The 13,877-nt window shown below is 39.2% G+C and overlaps 1 protein-coding gene across 2 annotated transcripts in view; it reads left to right on the top strand.

The window, feature by feature from the left end:
• Positions 1-11,666: 11,666 nt before the first annotated feature.
• ADAM10 (ADAM metallopeptidase domain 10) overlaps positions 11,667-13,877 on the top strand; it is a 146,696-nt gene continuing 144,485 nt past the window's right edge. Inside the window, exon 1 of one of the 2 annotated variants that reach the window (XM_020981811.2) lies at positions 11,667-11,979. In XM_020981811.2, the coding sequence (XP_020837470.1) occupies positions 11,925-11,979 (55 nt within the window). In that variant the 5' untranslated portion in view covers positions 11,667-11,924. Of the gene's footprint in view, positions 11,980-12,500; positions 12,679-13,877 lie in introns of those variants that run through there. The other variant, XM_020981798.2, reaches the window with a different exon arrangement.

A 13,877-nucleotide genomic window follows, 5' to 3' on the forward strand; every position in this document is an offset into this window, starting at 1 on the left:
GAGGCGGCTTGGGTTCGGTGCTGAGCCACTGCAGAAATGACCCTTCTGGTGAAGCGTCAGAGTCCCGGGAGGCTGCTGCTGGTCCCCAAGAATCCGGGTTCATTCCGGCCCAAAACAGAAAATCGTTCCCCGTAAATTCCTCTAGGCACTGCGGTTTGGCGAGCTCGGCTCTTCTTTGTCACTTGCCCCGCAACGAGGAGATTGGGGTTTTTGTTTGTTTGTTTTATCAGCTTTGGCTGCTCTTTTAAAGCCAGAAAGTTCTTGAACTTGCCAGGGGAGACTTAGGGAAAACAAAACAAAATCGAAACCTTTTTCTCCCTGGTGCCAACGGAGGGTTCTAGGATCTTTCTAACCAAGTTGTCCTGAGAAAGTAGACGGAATTGTGGATTTGCCAGGCTTTCTTCCAGTTTAACGCCCATCAGTTACTGTTTTCTGAAATTTAAAACAAAACAAAACAAAACTGCTTCAAGAGTGAAATATTTATCAAGCGCTTGCTAGGTGCATTTTCCTTCGAATCGGCAAGATAAACTATTTTCTTTCTTCAAAAATCACACTTAGAACACTTTGATATTATGCGACTCTCCACAGGTAAAGGACAGTGGGGGAACTTTTTCTTCCCTTAAGGCAGACTCTGTGAGATTTTGTTTTTGTTTTTTGTTATTTTGCCCTTCCTTAAGTCTCTCCTCACTCCAGTTAATTCTCTCAGCTGTCAAATTAATCTTCCTAAAGGTCAGGGCTGACCACGTCACCCTTTGTTCAGTAAACTCCAGTGACTCCCTTTTACTTCCACGATCAAATAAAAAATCTTTTAGTTTTCGAAGCTCTACATAAGCTGACCTACTCCCACCTTTCCATTCTTCTTGGACTTGGAATCAGGAAACCTCCATTTCAATCCAGACCTTGACTGTTAACTTCAAAATTTATAAAATAGGGGTAATACACTGTCTACCCCACAGAATTGTTGTGAAGAAAGTGCTATGTAATAAGTACGCTTAGTGGCTGTGTGACTGGCCTTGGGTGATTTACTTAACCGATGGTTTTGGTCTCAGTTTCCTAAACTGTAAAATGAGGATAATAACAGCAGTTACCTGAAAGGGTTGTAGTGAGGATCAAGTGATCTACTATTTTGTAAAGTGCTTAGCACAGTACCTGACAGTAGTAGTCGCTATGTAAATACTTATTCCCTTCCCTTCCCCCATATAATCTATTATGAGAAAATAGATCAGTGGTAAATTTCAGTGTTACTCCTTGAAAGACAATATGGTATGACAGATTGCTGGACTTGGAGACTGGGGGACAGGAGAACTGCGTTTCAATCCTGACCTTGACTGTTAACTTCAAAATTTATAAAATAGGGAGATATTTGCACTGTGAAGAAAGGGCTGTATAAACCTTAAAGCACTTTATGAATCTATGTTTTGTATATTATTCATGACAAGTGTCAATAGCACTTACATAAATAATATGAAAATATAACCATAAAATATATATAATATATTACATATATAAGATATAATACAAAAATATAAAATATATAAATAATAAATGTGTGCACAGTTTAATATAACCTAAACACATGCAATAAGGAACACTGTAAAAGGCCCTTTCTGAAAGAAAGCCCGCCACAGCTATTCAAAAAATTTTTAAAAAGATTTTCATGTCTCATATATTCAAATGCTCAAATATTTACTTTAAAAAGCAAGATAATCCAAAATAATATTTTTCTACTTTTGAAACAGCAATAACATTGGCTCTGATAATGTATGTAAAACATATTGCAATCCTCAAAGCACTATATAAATGCTAGCACCTATTATTATTGCTAAAAATGATAATCAAGATGTATTTAGAAGTCTAGAATGTGCAAAGTGTTGGGGATGCAAAGAAGAAAATTAAATAAGCTGTCCCCCAAAGAGTTTACATTCTATTGGGCTTCTACAGCATTCAGAGTCATAGAGAAAGAGAGGAAAGGGATTCATGCAATCTTTGGGCACAATGAGCTGGATAAAGACTCCATAATACCTTACCTTGGCCATCTAACTGAAAAAGTGAGATTTCTTTTAACTTGGCCACCTAACATTTCCTTCCAATAATTGGTGGAGTTAAACTATTTTGAAAAAACTTCATACACTAATAAAAGACATCAAGCTATGCTTTGTTAGATTTGTCATTCAGTCTACCATCCTTAAAATGGAAACCAATAAGAATATACACTTAGGCATATGTCATTTTAATGGATTTTTCATGAAATTGGATATACTATGTAAGGATATAAAGATGCATGGGTCTGATTTTTTTGGTTCAGTATGCTCTGAAAAAAAAAATCTGTATTTGAGCAGAGCTTATTTTTCTGAAGGCAAAAATGTCTGGGAAGACATTATTAAGTGTAAGTGAAAGAAGTACAGGCAAGTGCAATTATTGTGTATAAATAAGAATTTTCAAGGTAGTGTGAAGCAAGAAAGGTAGAAAAATGGCAAAACCATTAGGATTTCAAATCTCTGCTTTGCACAGAAATCAACTATTTCAATTGCATCATTTTCTGATTTATGTTTATCCATATTCTTTAAAGTTCATTTTATAGACTTGTTGCATTCTTAATGTGAGTTTATTATATCAGAATTATTTTTTCCTTGAGAAATACATTTCTAATTTAATAATAATAATATTAATAAAATTGAGTCTTGTATCATGGTATCATAGATGTAGTGATAGGAAGGACCTTAGAGGTCAACCAGAATTTCACTTTACAACTGACTTTCCAGGAAAGGTATAATCCATGTCCAAAGAAGAATTACTTACTAAATGCTTCAGAGAATGAGTCACTTAACTATTTCTTGATCACCTACCATATACAAGGCAACACCACCTTACTATGTATTAAGAGAGGTATGAGACATAGTTTTCTTTAATGTGCTTAAAATCTAGTATGTAATCATAAAAAGATAACCAAAATTTAAAGCAAGTGATATAGACATGGGAGCACAGCTTCTCCAGAAAAAAAAAATTGAACACATTTTGAACACTTTTACTACATTGTTTCTTAAGTTTAGCCAATCAACAAAGCAATAAATAAAGCCCTGATTTGTAGCAAGATTTTGAGGTGTAAATGTTCATACTGAAAATTTAATAATCAGCTCTTCTGAGCCACTATAAGCTGGCTTCCTCACACCACTGTATAGACATATCAAAGGCTAGTAGTTTTAGTACTTACTGCCTCTGCCATGTTTGGCACCACTGGCAGATTAGGAAAGGGGGGTTTGAAATAGGCCTGAATAATGATTGGAATTTTGGAAGACAGAGAAGAGAGGGGAAGAAAGTTTTTCCAGGATTAATATAATCTCAGCCCTCAAAAAGTTTATGATCTCTCAAAATTAAGTTCTCCAGTATCTTTGTTTTACCTAAGGCAAATGACTTTTTCCTCCTTCTTTGACCAAACTATTTGTGGTATTTGACAACATTACTTAAATATCTCCTTTCCTTTGGCTCCCACAGGACTATATTATCTTGGGGCCATCTCTAGTCACCCTGATCTATATCTTGCCACTGGACCCAGATGGCTCCAGAGTAGAAAGTGAGGCTCCTGGCCTTACACAGCCCTCCCTCACTTAAATCCAATTCACTTTCAAGTCATGGCATCGTCTTCCTGATGTCATGGTCCTCTTTGCAAACGAAGAACAAACAACAACCTTGCACATAGTATATTGGATATATAAGACTCAGTTCTTGATCTTCTCTGCCTTTAATCCTGAGAACCCCAGTGGTTTTCACTATCACCTCTACCCAAGGACTCCCAAATCTGTAACTTTGATCTAGTTTTCTATAACTGCCTTCAGGCTGTAAGCTCTAGCTCAGGATATAAATGTAAAGCTGTCTGTCCTCAAATTCTTTAATAGTTCACTCCTGCTGAGTAAACGTTTAGGCTTTTCTTCCTTTGCCCCACACTTGAGGGCTCTCTCTGCTTATCCTGCCTTTTGCAATCCTCAGCTCCCTTCTCCTCAAGTCAACTTAAGTCTTAAATGCTACCTTTCCATATCCCTCCTGTTGCTAGTGTTCTCCCCTACTCCACTTGGTATTATTTCGTATATTATTATCTGTTTATATGTTGTTTCCAGATATTACTTTGTATTTACTTTTTCTTTTCTATTTACTTATCTGTGTACATTTGTAGTTTCCATATGCTTCCTTTATATTCCTCTGTATTTATTTATTGCTGTAGATGTTTCCAGTATAATATAAACTCCTAGAGGATGAGGATTTTATTTTCTCATGCCTACCTAGCATGATGGAATAATTAATACCATGATTCTTTCAGTCTCTCAGGATAGAAACTTTGGAGGGGAACTTTACATCTATATTCCTACAATTACCATCCTCACCTTAGCCTTCATTGCCCTTGGAATATTGTAATGTCCTCCTCACTGGTATTCCTGCCTCCCGTCTCTGTGCTGCTCCCTCCCTTTTCTGGAGGAATATTTTGAAAACATCACTTTCACCATGTCATTTACCCTACTAGAGAAACTATGATAGCTCGTTGTTGTTTAACAAATAGACAATTCTGTGATCTGGTATTTACTAGTCTCCATAATTGGGCCAAACAATATCTAACCTTATTTCCTATTATTCTTATCTCTTAATTTTAGCTATTTCTGAAGATTAAGTTACTGGCCTTCTCTCTATTTTATATATATATAGCTCTAGCTCTGACTTTCTTAAAATTCAGTCTTTGTCTAGCTAACTATTGGATATATGCCTTTAAATGGACCATTATGTCAAGCTTACATCTAAACACCAATGAAATGTACTAATGATATCATTTTCTCAAATCAATTCTGCTTTTAGCCTCCCTATTTAGGTGAATGGTACTAGCAATGTCACCCAAGTTAAAATAAAGTCATCTATGAGTCCCTCTACCTTTTCTTTTCCCTTCCAAGTACTGCCTCATAGTTTAGGACCTTGTCAGAGTGACCTAATCTATAGTGCGATAATGCGATGGTCTTCTAACTGGTCATTTTGTCTCTAGTCTCTTCTTCCCATCCACCCAGTACACTGTGAGATGAATGTTCCTTAAACTTAATTTTCATCATTCAAATTCAAATATTTTTAATGGGCCCTTGTTGCCTGTATGATAAAACTCTTTAGGCTGGCATTCAAAATCTTTCATAATCTCCAACATTTATTGAACTTTACCTCCTTACTATCCCTAATAAGAACCCTTACTTTGTCTATAATGGTCTGCTTGCTGCCTCTCAGACATTCCTCCCTTAGTCTTCCTACCCTTGTATCTCTGTTCATGCTATTCCCCTAGCCTAGAATATTCTCCCTTTTCTCTTGCCTATCTAAAGTCTATTCATTCCTGAAGGCAGAGCTCATGTTTTATCTCCTTCATAAAGTCTAAGTGTACTTCATAAAGTGTAGGTGGTACAGTAGATAGGGTGCTGGACCTGGAGTTAGGAAGATGAGTTCAAATTCAACCTCAGATACTAGCTATGTGACCCTGGACAAGCTACTTAACCTCCATCTGCCTCAGTTTCTTCAATTTTAAAATAAGAATAATAATAATAGCACCCAGCTGCCAGGGTTGTTGTGAGGGTCAAATGAGATAATACTTTTAAAGTGCTTAGCACAATACCTGGCATGTATTAGACACTTAATAAATGCTTGGTTTTCCCCTCCGTCCTTTCTATTGACCATTCACATCTTTTTTTTTATGTAGAAAACACATAGTCATTACTTTGCAATTTAGCAATTAATTATATACTTTTTTATTATTATTATTTTGTCACTGGATGTTACTATTTTTCCTCCAAAATGATTTTATCTCACAAGATCCTCAAGGGTGGTTTTATACTCCTCATGTTGTTCTCTACTCTGTCAAGCACAGTATCAAACACAAGGAATTCAGGATAGACTAATAAATTAATTTAGATTGTTAGAATAATTGATAGGAATAAAAATTGGTGGTAGTGCCAGTTACTCACTACAAATATGTCTAATAATTTTTGCCCACAATCAACAAATATTCATCATCTACTATATACATAAGACAGTGTACATGTTATGATATAAGTTGGACAGTGCTCAAAATAATATTTTGAGCAAGTAATATATCTTGGACTGACTCTGCAGATGGACAATGAGCTAGACCCAGAATTGCAGAGGAGAAGAGCTGTTTGGATTGCATTTGGAATACTGAGCAGTTCTTTTGATGGTCCCAAGATTCTCTCTTTCACACACACAGTTTATTTTTTTAAACTAATTCTTTTTGGTTATGCTATATGTGAACACTATGATCTCTGATGATTCAAACTGCAGGTAGCTTGAAGTGTGTTAATGGAGAGCTCTTTGTTGGATATAAATAGGCTTTAGCATATCACTTTACCACCTTGGGCCTCAATTTCTTTATCCAAAAAATAAGGGAGTTGGACTAAATGGTCGCCAAATTCCTTTCCAGCCCCAAATTTATGATCCTATGCTTGGTTTTTTCTTTCTCCCTTTCTTTCTTTTCTTTTTTTACAAGAAGTGATATAAAAGACACTATAATAATTTATTATTGGAAGAGGGGCACCAGAGCAATAATAAAGGAAACAGGACAGCTGGAATGCTGAACTGGTACCCAGGGAAATTTGAAAAGAAGTTCTCTAGCACATTGGGTAAATAATTTGTTGAGAATTTATGGAAAGCTATGGTCAATCCTCTACCTCATTTCCAAATTTCCTTATTTCTGTCAAAAGGCCAATCATTTTTTTCTAGTCTCCCAGGTTTGTAACCTTTGTATTATCCTCAACTCTTTAATCTTACCCTACAAACCTGGTCAGTTGCCAAATCTTGCCATTTCTGACACAATGTCTCTTGCAGCCTTTTTCTCTGTTGACAGTTACCACCTTTGTTCAAGTCCTCATTACCTCTCATCTAGATTATTATCATAGCCTTCTACCTACATGTCTCCTTACTTTATTCTATCCCCTACATTGCTGCCAAAGAGATTTTCCTTAAGTGAAGATGTATCCACATCACTCCCTTAACTCAATCAAGTCCTATAACTCTGTTGCCTCAAGGATAAAATATAAATTCCTCTGCTTAACTTTTAAAGCCCTTTATGACCTGTCTCCAGTCTTTCTTTCCAGCCTCATTGAAAATAATTTGCCTCTTTCACATTTTACAATCCAGCCAAATTGGTCTTCCATCTTTAAACCTTTGTAGTGGTCCCTCATGTTTAGAATGCACTCTTCTTTCAAGATATAGCTCATTCTCTATCTTCTTCCTGAAAATTTTCCTGATTCTTCCCAATTGATAGTGCCTTATATCTCAAACTATCTTGTAAATAACTACTTTGTATTTATATTATATATATACTTTTATGTGTCATTGTCTCCCACATTAGTATGTAAGCTCCTTGTGAGTAGGGATTGTTTTATTAATTGTATTTGTATCCCCAGTAAAGTCTCTAACAGTGTCTTTGTCGTTGTTGTACAGTCTTCACTGATGAGATAACATATCCAGTAAGTACAAAACTACTAGTCAGAAAAAGATATTGATAAATTTTATTTAGTAAATGACTGTTACAGCTGCATTTTTAAATCATTGTGGGTCCAGATGTTTTTCCTCTTCATTTTTAATGTTGTTGTTCAGTTGTTTCAGTCATGTCTGACTTTTTGTGACCCCATTTGGGGTTTTCTTGGTAAAGATACTACAGTGATTTGCCATTTCTTCTCCAGCTCATTTTTCAGATGATGATATTGAGGCAAACAGGGTTAAGTGACTTGCCCGGGGTATTACAGCTGGTAAATGTCTGAGGCTGGATTTGAACTCTTCCTGACTCCAGCTGATGGTAATGAATACTTGTTGATTGGCAGGTTTGGGTCTTCACCACTTAAGGAGTAGTCAAGTCATTAAGATCACTAATTGACTGAAAATATTAAAAGGCATTGCATGGGAGTTACCAAAAAGTAAGGTATATAATAATCTAGATCAGGGATTTTTTAAAAAACTTTTTTTTGTCACTGAGGCCTTTCTTTGATTATCTGGTGAAGTCTATGGACCCCATCTGAAAAGAATTTTTATTTTTTAGGCAATTGGGGTTAAGTGACTTGCCCAGGGTCACACAGCCAGTCCTCCTGATTTCAGGGCCAGTGTCCTATCCACTTCACCACCTAGCTGCCCTCCTGAAAAGAATTTTTTAAAAACTTTACAAGTGAAGGAAAACTTAAACGTCAGTTAGATATTAGTGAAAATATAAATGTAGTTTTTATCCCATCCACGTTATCAGGCACTACCTTAAAGCTGCCCATAGGTTAAGAACCTCTGATTTAGTTAGACTCAAAGAAAAGAACAACTAATGAGAACAGGCCTTGGAGGTCATCTGAAGTAATCACTTTACAATTAAGGAACTTGAGAACATTGTGTACTGTGGAAGTTTGTTACTCTCCTAAGCAACTGTGACTATTGGTAGTGAAAACATGTAGCAAACGTATTACAAAATGCCTTTTTTAAAAAAAATACTACCTGATAAAATAATGACTACGAGAACAATATAAAGCTGGTGACCCGCCAATAGCAGAATTCCCATATAAAATCCAAAGGGCAGCTGTGCTTTAAGGATTGGAGCCTTTTCCCATGGTAAAAAATGTTCATCATATCTTGCTACTTATGGCTCATTAAGCTTAGTCTAACATTATGGTACCATGCACCTTTGATTAGAAATTTTCAATTAGTTTTGCGTTTCTTAAAAAAAGTAAATGATCAGTTTCTTGGCCAGAAAATTTGAATTACATTTACATGACTTTGGTTAGATTTTATTCAGTTTAAAATAAGATATTTTAAACTTTTCACCTGTTTTGGTTAAATGAACTGTAGGAATGACACTTTACTATTAATGATAATAATATAATAATAATACTCTTCTCAAATTCAACTGCTTCAAGCAAAACAGAAGAAATACTGCTTCAGACTCAAAACAGGTATAAGAAAGAAGTTTTAGGTTACAAAATAGTTTGGATTGCATATTTTTCTATTGAGAAACTATCTAAAAAGTGCACCAAGTTTCAGAGTTTTGAGGAATGAAGGGAGAATAGATCAGGAAATTCCTGTTTTGGGAGTTCTATGTATAGAATGTCAGGGACTAATGAAAAAAGACCTTTTGGGTTGAAGATCTTGAAGGACCTAAACTGGAATATAAACTTGTTTTCACTGCCTTTATTTCTTTTATGGCACACAAAACCATGCTTAGACATTGTGTGTCTCCTGACTTCCAATTGAGGTAGTTTTACTGTTTGAAGGACTTGGTATTTATGTCTGACTTGGGGTTTACTCTGAATTTTATGACATATGGAGGACTGTTTTTGTGTTTCTGGTTGTGGCTATACAAGTTATAGTTTAATAGTACAGTATTGGTGCCAAAATTAATTTATAATTTTAATGCCATGCCAATAAAACTATTAAAGGGATACTTTACATAGCTAGAGGAAGAAAAAATTTAGAATATGAAAGGCAATAATGAATAAAATATAGGAATGAAAAGGGATGAAAACTTCCATACCTCAAACTGCATTATAAAGCAATATCATTGGAACATGTTGTGATGATTAAAAAATAGAAAAGCAGATGAGTGGAACAAACTAGAGAAAAAATAATCAGAAATAATTGACCTCAATAACGCTGTTTGATAAGTCATAAAACATCAACTAGTTAGGAGAGAGCTTCCTGTATGATAAGAAGTGCTGTAAAAACTGGAAGACAGTCTGATTTAGAGCAATATCTTACACTATGTTCCACAATAAATTAAAAATGGATATGTGACCTGAATATTAAAGATTATACCATTAAAAAATTAGACTAGATCACATACCTTTCACAGCTATGAGTAAGAAATGAATTTTTAACCAAACAAGGGAAAGAAGCAATTACAAAAGACAAAACAGGTAATTTTGATTACACGAAATTAAAAAAACCTTTTGTACAAACAAAATTATTCATCTAGGAGGGCATTGACTGGGAAAAGATGTTGGCACTAAACATGTCTGATAATACTTTGATATTTGAGTTATACAGACTAAAACATGTAAAGCCAAAAGCCATTCCCCAATAGAAAAGTGGTGAAAAGACAGGAACAATCCTCAAAAGAAAAATTGCTGTGTTAAAGATATTGAAATAACCTTGAGGTTTCACCTAACAACTAGTAAACTGTCAAAGGTTACAAAAGATGAGAATAGTCAATACTGTGCTAAAGAGGGTGTGGAAAGACAGGCATACCAATCTGTCACTGATGGAGATGTGAATTGGTGCAACTGTTATAGAAAGCAATTTGGATTTATAGAAACAAAGTGGCTAAAATGTTCATGCTTTTTACCCAAGTATTCAACTGCTAGGAATATGGCCCTAGGAAGTCACTGACAAAAATAAAGGCTCAATATATACCAAAATATTTACAGCAGCACTTTTTGTGGTAGCAAAGAATTGACAAGAAAGTAGATGTCCATCTACTGGGGGACGGCTAAAGTTGTGGTACACAACAGGCAGCTAGGTGGCGTAGTGGGCAGAGTGCTGGACTTGGAGTGAGGAAGACAAGAATTTAAATCCTGCCTCAGACACCAATTGTGAGAATTGCGAGTCCTGAATTCTTGCTTACCTGTTTCCGCGTCTGTATAATGGGGATAATAATAGAACCTACGTCTTATGTTTGTGGGGAGGATAAGGCAATATTTGTAACGCGCTTTGCAACCATTTTGTTGTTATTGTTGTTATTACAACATGAATGTGATCAGATATTACTGCTCTGTGGGAAACCAGGAGCAGGATGACTGCAGAGAAGCATAAAAGACATAAGAATGGATGAAAAGTGAAGTGAGCAGGTCTAGGAAAATAATATGCATATTGACTACCAGGATATAAGTGGGAAATACAGCAACCACCAAAAAATGGAAAACTGAATATTGTGAAATTATAAAGAACAAGCTTGGCCCTGAGGGAGATATATAGAAGGCATTATTAGCCCCTACTTTGCAGAACTTTGCAGACCCATAGGTGTGCATGTAAAGTCAGATTTAAAAAAAATGTTTAGTTTTGCAGAACTTTTTCTTTTTTTATTCTTTATTATAAAGATAGCTCTCTGGGAAGTGTTGGGGAAGGGATACGATGAGAAATAAATGTATGGAGCATATTATATCAATAAAATCTAAGCAACAAAAAAATACGTCTACGTCACGGTCGGGAAGTGGGAAGCGGTCCATACCGCATTCACTACTGTCTCTTTTTAACCAAGTATGAATATTTGCTTTAAAAAAATAAAGTCAAGTCGGGAGGCCTCTGTGGCTTTAAGGCGGAGGAGGGCACTCTTTCGCAGCGTGCGCTGCTCCGAAGCAGCTGCTCCTGGGGGTCGGAGGAGGGGCCTGTCGAGACCCCGCCTCTCCAGGGAGGGGCTACGCCGGCGAGCGAGAACCTGGTTCAGGTTTGGGGAATAGGAAACCGCGGCGGTGGTCCGTGTAGTCAAAGAAGGAGCGCACGTCACGCGGGGCAGCGGAGGGGGGGGAGGGACGGGTGCGGCCCCGTGGTGCCCGTTGGACGCCCGCGCGTCACGTGGTGAGGAAGGAGGCGGAGGTCGAGGGCTCGGGGGGAGGGGGCAGAGGAGGGAAGCAGAGGAGGGAAAAAGGGAGGGAGGGAAGGAAAACGGAGAAGGAAGGAAACAAGGAAGTGGGGGGGAGGGAGATCCCTGTTTTGGAGGTGCTGGGAGCGCTGTCGGCTGCTGAAGTAGAGCGAGAAGGAGGTGCTTGGCGGCTCCAGCGGCCGGGGGAGGGTCCCGGGTTCCCGCGGAGGCTCCGGACCAAGCCCCTTCAGTTTCTCCCTCCGGATCAATGTGCTGTTGTTAACCCGTGAGGAGGCGGCGGCGGGGCCTGGGCTAGCGGCGGCGGCGGAGGCAGCGGCAGCGGAAGATGGTGTTGCTGAGAGTGTTAATTCTGCTTCTCTCCTGGGCGGCGGGTCTCGGAGGTGAGGCACGGCGGCGCCTGGGGGCTCCGGGCCCGCGGGCCGGGGGCTCCGGCGGCGCTCCTCCTGCGCGCTGCCCTCCCCCTCCCCATTGTCCCTCGCGCCCGGAGTCCGCGGGCTTACCTCTCGTCCGGGGCGGGCCGGCGCGGCCCCCTCCGTCCTCTCCGCCTCCTGCGGCCGAGGCGGCGAGAGGAGCGCGGGCGCCCAGCCGAGTCCCCGTGGCAGAGGAGGAGGTCGGGGGGGGGCGTCCCTCCCGACCCCCACCCTGGTCCTCTTTCGGGTGTGTCGGGGTGGAGGTGGGGCGTTCAGCCCATGCAGATCGGGATCCCACCGGGAGAGTGAGGGGGCTGGCGGGTGGTGGGGGCGGCACTTGCCTTTGCTTCTTCTGTCTCCTCGTCTGGAGGGGGGACCCGAGGGAGGAAAACCCTGGAGAGCACCCCTCCCGGGGAGGGCCGGGAGCACTGCCCCCACCTCTCTCTCGCCCTGCTTTACTCTTGTTTCACTCTTTCCCCTCTTCCCCAACCTTGGAGCTGTGTGTGATGTCTCTGGCTGGAGGTTTAGGAGTCCGCCCCGCCGGCGGCTGCGGGCCGCGGAGACTGGTGGGAAGTTCAGCTGTTTGCCTGGCCTCTCGTATTGTTCTGGACTTGGCGCCGAGCTCCAGACCCACGTCGTTGTGCCTGGAGGCCGCACTTTGGGAGCAAAGTAACCAACTGCCATTTCTGGCCCCTTCCCACCTTCCCCCCGCCCCCCCTTTTTTTTGTCGTAGAGTAGCTTCGAGGTCCGAGATGGTGACCTGCTGTGGTGTGGGAGAACAGTCTTAGTCTCTAGGAGATTTCAGATAGAGAAGCATTGATTGGACAACCCTAGTACACGTTGGGACTTAGAGAGGATCTTGTCTGTTGTTATTCGGTCAGCTTCTCTGGCTGAGGGGAAGGGGTTTGGGTTGGAGTGGAGTTTGTAAAGCTGCTGTTTTGTGTTAGAAGGTTTCTCAGTTTCCTCGAACCAAAATTCTGGCTCAGTCTTAGAGGGAGGGCCTGTGGATGTGACACAACTTGAGTAACTTCTTCCCTAGATGTGATTGAGGACGACAGTTTCCCAAAACTCTTAGGGTGGAGTAGGAAGATAGACGTTGAACTGCATTACCGTTGTTAATAGCTTGTCAAAGAAGTTATAGACCGTTTTTCCCTTTCCAAACTAGAGCTGTATACTTTTAGGAATACTAAATGGTGGTGGTTTAGATGGGTATGAAACTGATGATTGTTAGCCTTGGTGTTTGTGTTTACGTAAAGGACCCTTTGGGCAACTTTTCTTGTCCTCCCTAGTTAAATCCTTTGCAAAGCGTGTTTACAAGCATTAGGTCTTTGGGACCTTTTTTTCATAAATGTTTTGGTTTAATAGAGTTGACAGTGATACAGGAAATTATCTGGCATGTTGCTTCAAAGTCAGTGGAGACTTAACTTATTACTAGATAGCTAACAGTGGTCAAACGTATCCAAGAATCGAAAGGACCTATTTTAAACTTGGATTGGGAAGGTATTTTTGGAGGCTAGAATTTTTAAAATTCTGTGTTCATTTTCAGAACTAGAATTTTAGGGAAAATTATGAATTTCAGTTTAAATTTTGTTTTGAATATTGAGTGTAAGGACTACGTCTGATGTTATGAAATTTAACTTGTTAGTATTAAAAGTATTTCATGAAATACGAGGTTTCTAAGATTCCTTCCTGCTCCAAAGTTACGATTCCACTGTTATTCTAGACAAGGCACATCTTTTCTGTTAATTTTCACAATTTGTATTTTCGGGGAGGTTGTAGAAATTATTTAATTCAACATGTAGGGTACTCTGAAGCACTTCATGTGCTTCATGTGTATGCTATTTAACAAAAATTCCATTTTTCAAAAA

The sequence above is a fragment of the Phascolarctos cinereus genome, unplaced genomic scaffold (assembly GCF_003287225.1).
Source record: "Phascolarctos cinereus isolate Bilbo 61053 unplaced genomic scaffold, phaCin_HiC Scaffold_3;HRSCAF=262, whole genome shotgun sequence".
NCBI classification, from domain to species: domain Eukaryota; kingdom Metazoa; phylum Chordata; class Mammalia; order Diprotodontia; family Phascolarctidae; genus Phascolarctos; species Phascolarctos cinereus.